The following is a 7919-nucleotide window of genomic DNA, read 5'->3' as shown; positions in this document are numbered from 1 at the left end:
GCTTTTGCCAGTGTCAAAAACTCTTCACATGTTCTAGGTTTCAACGCATAAATTTTTCTAAGAAGAGCTGGTCGAGGGCCTCAAAAAAGATGCTCCAATATGTGTGCTTCCGACATATTCGGGTCGACCAGTCTGCAATGGTTGAGGATTTCATAATAGTACCTGACAGTTGGCTCATCCATTCCTTGTGTTCTACTCCTTAGTTTTGTCTCTTGAAAAAGACCGTAGTTGTCCGGTTGAAACTCTTTTAAAAACATCGAACGTAAACCAGTAACTGCAGGTGTGGCAGCGTTTCCTCCTGCAGCAGGTTGGGCCGTCGTATCTTCCCAGACATTCGGGATTCTTGCACACAGGAACTAGTTTCTTGCAGTATAGTCCAAGTACATATTGAAACGATCTGCCGACTAAATCAAATTCAAACAGTAAAATTTAACATGTTGCTTTTATTGCCCGTATCTCTTAGTCGTTGCCCTATTTTTTACCACAAGTTTGTTTCCCCGGATGACCCACTTTTAACTTTTATTACTCTAACAGTAAAGCCAGCCGTCTTCCGCCTGACCTTATATTTTTTGACACGCTTGACCTCATTTGACTTTCAATTCGTCTCTTTGTTCCGCCGTATAAAAAACGAAAAAACTCCACTAGAAGGCAGTCGGCAGTCAGTGGGAGACCAGTCTGTCAGTCTTCTCCCGAATCTTTTCTCAGTAATTGTTAACGACAGAAGTCGTTAGTAATAAATGTAAATTTAATTGTTGGTTTTGTATGTCTGTATGTACGTGTGTGTGTATGTGTGTGTGTTCGTGTCATTGCCGAAGGGCAGACAAGTCTGAACTTGTCTGACCTTGGCTAAACTAATACCCTTGGGTTTTGCTATAGGTTATCCTCCCTTACACTTCCGCCACCCCATTTACACCTAAAGCTAATTGTTCGCGTTAGCGCCCTTCTTTTGTTTTACCCCTTTTTCGGCATTTCCGCCGTAGTCGAAGACGGAGGGAGATACGGCACCGAGGTCATTCTCATTCGTTTCAGTCTTGGCTGCAGTCGCAACCTGTTGTTCCCGTTTTCGCCGTTGTAACCTCGTGTTCGTGTTAAATACATCGCAGCGTGGCCCTTTTGGCCACTGAGTTAACCACATTTTCGTCACGCTTATTTCGGTGGTTAACATTTTGGTGCATCGACCGGGAAATTCATCGTTCGTGTTTATCTTCGACATCACCTATCCGTTCACGTGGCCATTCATCCCTGGGTATCCCGGCTCATCATTTGAACACTTCAACCAGGACGTAAGCATTGTTAGCTGGCATAGTTTTTCCGACCTATGGTGGTTGGTCAATTCTTGTCAGTATTTGCTTATCTCGTCCTATTTATCATCGTCGATACCTTTTCAGGGCCGTTGATTGGTAATTTTCGGTGTCCAACACACATTTGCAATCGTCGATACCTTTACAGGGCCGTCGATTGTTTATTTCGTTTTCATCTGTGCACATTTCAATCGTCGATACCTTTTCAGGGCCGTCGATTGATCCTTTCGTTTTCGTCTGTGCATATTTCAATCGTCGATACCTTTACAGGGCCGTCGATTGATCTTTTCGTTTTTCGTCTAAACACCTTTACAATCGTCGATACCTTTACAGGGCCGTCGATTGTTCATTTCGTTTTCGCCCGTCTTTAATATTTTCCATCGTCGATACCTTTACAGGGCCGTCGATTGTTAATTCCGTTTTTGCTCGTCCGTCACATTTACAATCGTCGATACCTTTACAGGGCCGTCGATTGTTCGTTCCGTTTTTCGCCCGTTTCTCTAATTTTCAATCGTCGATACCTGTACAGGGCCGTCGATTGTCAATTTATTCTTCGTCCGTCTCTCTCATTTTCAATCGTCGATACCTTTACAGGGCCGTCGATTGTTAATTACCTTTTCGTCCGTCTCGTATCGTCGATACCTTTACAGGGCCGTCGATTGTTACTTATTGACTCTCTATTTGTTTACAATCAGTAATACAGCTTCATCATTCCGCGAAAGAAGAACACTCCGGCAGCTAAGCTGAGGAGAACGCTGATCCGTAAAGGTTTTCGGCAGGAACAATACCGTTTCCAGCATACCAAGGATTTGGAACCTGCATATCGAGAGACTGCAAGCGAGACAACTGCAAGACTCAACGCTCAACGGAGACCAACAGAAGACATGCAAGCTGTTATTCTTCCTGCTCCGCGTAACTAAACTTTAAGGTTTATTTATATACAGTTATCCTGGCAACTTTATTTGTTTAGAGTTGTCCACACCGGAGCTGCTTCCTCGGATTTAAACTGCACAGAAACTAGCGGAATTTATTCCAAACTTACCGTCAGCTTCAGACAGCGAGCCCAGTCAATTACGTCCACCGCTGGAGCCGATCTCACAGCCACAAGCTGCTGATCCTACTCCACGTCGCATACGGCTGGATTATTTTCGTTCCTCAGGTGGAAGAGATACTGACACACCACCACAACCACCGGAGGCTTTGAGAGGTACTTTAGTTAAATCTACTCAGTCACGCCGGAAGACAGGACCACGGCTAGCGAATTTTGTTTCTCCGCCGTCGCCAAGGAAACCTCTTTTCTATCGGCCATACAGTCCGCGACCAGTCGAGCAACTTCCGGATCCACCTACTCCTCCAGGAGTTCCAGAATCTGAGCCGGACGATTTCGTCCCTAATCTTGCCGATTGTGAAGTAAGGAGCGAAGTTGGCGAAACTGAGGTTGAACCTGCGCATGTTGAACCAGAACAACCTGCTAAGAGTTGGAGAATCCAAAACACAAGGACCCAGATCGTACGCATGGTAACCTCAAGTCAGCTTTTCCGGAATTCGGACCAACAGCCTCGAAGGAAATAATTCATTTGAATATTGTATGTTAATTCCCGTGTCGGTTTAACAATATAAAAGTGAAATTGAATTCCATCGCTTCAACTTTTCTTATTATAACGAATAGAGCGAAATCGTCAAGTAGAAAAATCTTGTAAAAGTTTACATTAAGCTTATTTACCTAGCAAAATGTCTCAACCACGGACACGTGACGGCAGCACAACTAGTATGCCAGATATTGGTATTCCGGTTCATCGTAACAGAAATGATACTGGAGTTGGCAGTCAAAGTGGATCATCAGATTCCAGAAGTCAAACGTCCCGTACACCAGAAGAAAGAATTCAAGCAATCGCAGTGGCACGTGTCGAACGAGACACATTAGTCGTTATCCTTGAGCAACAGTGTCGTGAGATAGAGCAGCTGATTAGTAACCATGGTCGCCGTTCCATCTTAAACCATCTTAAGACACAGATCCATATTCGTTTGGATCAAGTGCGAGATGCCCATTTCTTGTACAATCAAAGCTTATGGGAAGCCAAGAAGCCGATGACAGATTTTTATAATTATATTATAGGTATCGAGATTCGAGTCCGAGGAGTATCACAACAGGTAGATCATTACCTTGATGATCGACGTAACTCGCCAGCTTCTAATGCCAGTCGTGCTACACGGAGCCAAGCTGATGAAGAATCTTTCTTCACCATGGATGAATATCGTTACAGTTCACGGCCGCAAACGCCTGATCCGACGTTAAGGCAATCAATGGACAGAACGAACGATCGATATAGATTCGATACCTCTCGACCTGTATCAACGATTGGGAGCCCGCCCACGTCTGAGTACAATCCTAGACCATTACAGCAATCGGGGAGAGGTGGTCCACCACCTCCTTTAATGCCATCGTTCAGCAGCGATGATTGGATTAACAGGCGTACACCTCCACTAAGGGGAGCTTCAGCGGGTTTCAGCCCAAATTGGCTAATGAATGCGTTACCACAGATAAAGATCACGCCATTCAATGGTGATCCAAAGGAATGGCCAACCTTTATCTATTCGTTTAGGGACATGATCCATAATGTGGTACCATCGGACGCTCAACGCCATGCTTTCTTAAAGCAGTTGCTCACAACAGAAGTTCGTTCCTACATAGCCGAATACTTGGACAATCCGTCCACTTATTATGATGCCTTAGTAGAACTGAAAAAGCTATATGGTCAACCACAAGTGGTTGCTCGAGCCATTTGATGGCTCTTATGAATCTTCCATCGATCCGAGATGATGATTCAGAGGCACTAGCCAAGCTCAATCGAACTCTTCATGGAGCCATGCATGCCCTGAGGACCAGCGGATATGAGCAAGACTTGGAATCGGGAATGACTCTGGAACACGTCGTCTCCCGTTTACCTCCGCGAATCAGAAGTAGCTGGGGCGTGAAAGTGTATCGGATGACTCCAACACGAGCTATTCTCAAGGATCTAGCAAAGTGGATAGACGAGATAGTGATGGGTGAATTGATGACCAGGCCGTCTACTCATAGATAACCAGCTCCACAGAAGGAAAAGAAAGCGGGAAGTGCGAAGCCTTCCACCAAACCAACTCCTCTCTTTGGTAAAGGTCCTGTTGTTTTTCACACCTCCACATCTCCACCAGTCAAGAAACCGCAGCAATGTCCTTCCTCTGGGAGTAATTCGTCATCGCTAAAGAAAGGCGTTATTAAGAAGTGCATTTATTGTGATAATGCCCATTCGATAAAAACCTGTTCCACATTCAAAGATCTAGATGTTGCAGCGAGAGTGGAGTGGGTAAAAGAGAAACGATTATGTTTTAGGTGTCTGGTAGGAACACATCGGGGAACTGAGTGTCCCACTGAAATCGTCTGTAACATTGAGAACTGTGGTCAACGGCACCACCCTCTATTGCACGGAGTGCCTCGATTTTATCTCCCGAATGTTTCAACAACTAAAAATGCAGGTCAGCCATCAGCAAAATCGTCTGATGGTCGCACAATGACCATTAAAAACAGGGATACGGCTATCAACACTTTCCTAGCTATCGTTCCTGTGTTACTTCAAGCTAACGGGGTGGAAATAGAAACTTTCGCTTTTCTATATCCAGGAGCGACCGTTAACTTAATTCGAGAAGATGTAGCTAAACAGCTCAAATGCAAAAGGAATGCAAGGAATGTATCCTTTGAATCGTTTCACGGCCAAGACCCACAGTTTCAATCAACTACGGTAAGTCTGACTGTGAAGGATCGTGATAGATCTTTCGAATCGGATTTAAAGCAGGTTCTACTGTGCCGACTCAGTACCTAAAGTTACCATGCCCACCGAAGGAGTTAATGGAGATTAGAAGTCGTTACCCTCATCTCAAAGACGTAAAATTGGTTGATGTTGGAGAACCAACCATCCTTATTGGAGCGGGAAACCAATGGCTGCACTAACGTCTCGATGAAAGACTACCTCCTGTTGGAACCGACGCTCCCTTTGGTTTATTGACGCCATTTGGTTGGATTTGCGTTGGCGATCTAACATTAGGGACGCAGCAGCATGATTCAACGGTTTGTCGTTCAAACAAACCACTGATGACGGTGCAAAAACTCTGCTACCTTGTACAAGAATCACCGACGGAAGCACTACTTTTACGTCAAGTCGAGAAATTGTGGGAAACGGAAAGCTTTCCAATTGTAATTCCGGCTCAACCGCTAGAATCAACCGAGGATAAACTAGCGAGGAAGAAACTCGATGCAACTATTCAATTCGACGGAACCAGGTATGAAGTAGGTCTACCATGGGTTTCAGATGCTATCGCATTACCCGACAATTACAATAGTGCATTGCGTCGACTTTTCTCTATCGAAAACAAATTCATTCACAATTCTAATTTTGCTGAGAGATACAAAGCCGTAATCGATGACTATGTGGCAAAGGGATTCGCGCGGCCTCTCAAAGAAAGTGAATTGAAGGGCACCTTTGGGAGAAATTGGTACCTTCCCCATCATGGAGTCGTAAATCCTCGAAAACCCGAAAAAGTTAGGGTGGTCTTCTACGCTTCGGCAAACTTTCAAGGACTTGCACTCAACGAAGTATTGTTAAAGGGTCCCAATCTCATCAATGACATAGGTGCTACCCTTCTACTCTTCAGAGAAAAGTCTGTTTCCCTATCTGGGGATATTCAACAAATGTTTCTTCAAGTTGGCGTGAAGAAAGATGACCATCCCGCCCTACGATTTCTATGGCGTCCACCTGGTTCTCGAAAAAAACCCACCGTATATGAGATGCAGCGACAAATCTTTGGATCGGTCTCATCCCCTTTCATCTGCTCTCAAGTGCTCCGACATATTGCTGACATACATCGTGAAGAATTTCCTGAAGCTGCTGAACGAGTCTACAAGAACTTCTATGCAGATAACCTTCTGGATTTTTTTACACCGAAGAGGAGGCTAGTCGAGCGGTCAAAGATTCTACAGCATTGCTAAAAAAGGGAGGATTCCATCTGAACCAATGGTTCTCTTCATCTCGACGGGTATTGTCACGTGTAGAAGGTGATTGTAATCAGCCTCGCCTGAATTTGGATCAAGAGGATTTGCCCACGAAGAGAACCTTAGGTGTTTTATATGACAGCGAAAGTGACAGCTTCATCTTTGATGTTAAAACCGACGTCGAAGCGAGTACTAAGCGTCGGATCTTGAGTGCTGTGTCCACCTTGTATGACCCACTGGGGTTTTTATCACCAGTGATCCTTAGCGCCAAAAGAATTCTACAAGAATTGTGGCTTGTTGGTGTTGACTGGGATTACCAAGTTCCCGAAGAAATTCAACACCAGTGGAACAAGTGGACTACTAATCTTAGCCAGCTCGAGGCGTTCAAGATCCCGCGAGCTCTAACTTCGTCTAGTGACATCCAAGACATTCAGCTGCATGCCTTTTGCGATGCATCCACCGTTTGGATAGGCTCTGTGGTATATCTACGAGTAACCTATCGCAACAATATCGTCGCCGTAAATTTCGTTACGTCAAAGCCCCGCGTGGCACCCCTTCGTCCGCTGACCGTTCCAAAATTAGAACTCCAAGGAGCAGTTGTGGCACTACGCCTTGTGAAGTTCGTCCAATCGACCCTTCGTATTCCCATCACTCAAATCATCTATTGGTCTGACTCTAAAACTGTTCTTCAGTGGATAGCCTAAAAGACATATCGCTTTCAGACGTTCGTCGCAAATCGAATATCCGATATCTGAGAGCATTCCCAACCAACTGAATGGAGACATGTCCCAGGTATCAAAAATCCAGCTGATGAGTGCAGCAGAGGACTTTTCCCTGATGAGATGATGGAGAATTACCGTTGGGTTAATGGCCCAGACTTCTTGCAGCAAGAAGAAAATGCCTGGCCGATAACCATTAAACTTCCCGAACCTTCTGTCGAAGATCCAGAGGTATCAACCACCAACAGGATTGGGCTTGTTTACGGCCCCGCTGAAGAAAATAGGCTCCGCTCACTTTTGGAACGAAATTCCAACTATGACGTGGTGATACGAATTGTTGCATGGATCCTTTGTTTCATTTCCAACTCGAAATTGAAATTGTTGGATCGTGACAAATCACGCATTGGTGTCAAATGCATTCAGCACGCTGCTAATCATTGCATCAAATCTGTGCAATTGGAGAAATATTCCGAAGAAATAGAGGCTTTAAAGAATAAAAGGCCTTTAAAATTGAGTTCGACATCAAGCATCCCAAAATCCTGCCTCACGATCATCCACTTACGCGTTTAATCGTCATGAGAGAGCATGATCTCCTGTTTCATCCATCTCCAGAAAGACTGCTCAGCTCAAAAAGGTCTCAGTATTTGATCATTAAAGGACGAGTGGCTATCAAAAGGTATCTGCACAAGTGGTTTACTTGCAAACGCCATAGAGCTACTCCCTGCATTCTTTTAATGGCCCCGCTTCCGCGTCATCGTCTTATTCCGTTCCAACGTCAATTCACTCATGTGGGTTTGGACTATTTCGGCCCTTGCAACATCACCATTTATCGTCGCAAAGTAAAATGATATGTTTTACTGATAACTTGTCTCAACA

General features: G+C 44.8%; 1 protein-coding gene across 1 annotated transcript; it reads left to right on the top strand.

Moving 5' to 3' along the window:
* Positions 1-5427: 5427 nt before the first annotated feature.
* On the top strand, positions 5428-7028 carry LOC123474497. Its single transcript, XM_045176710.1, has 2 exons — positions 5428-6199; positions 6280-7028. The coding sequence occupies exons 1-2, from the start codon at positions 5428-5430 to the stop codon at positions 7026-7028; spliced, it is 1521 nt and encodes a 506-aa protein (XP_045032645.1).
* The last annotated feature ends 891 nt before the right edge of the window (positions 7029-7919 follow it).

This window comes from Daphnia magna, linkage group LG7, assembly GCF_020631705.1.
Source record: "Daphnia magna isolate NIES linkage group LG7, ASM2063170v1.1, whole genome shotgun sequence".
Taxonomy (NCBI): Eukaryota; Metazoa; Arthropoda; class Branchiopoda; order Diplostraca; family Daphniidae; genus Daphnia; species Daphnia magna.
This window is presented reverse-complemented; position numbering and strand designations above follow the sequence as displayed.

What these genes read in the sequence shown, in the direction of transcription:
- LOC123474497 (XM_045176710.1), top strand. Translation starts at nt 5,428, where the DNA reads ATGACGGTGCAAAAACTCTGCTACCTTGTACAAGAATCACCGACGGAA. An exon ending in ACATATTGCTGACATACATC is followed by an intron (nt 6,200 to 6,279) that starts GTGAAGAATTTC and finishes TTTACACCGAAG; the next exon opens with AGGAGGCTAGTCGAGCGGTC.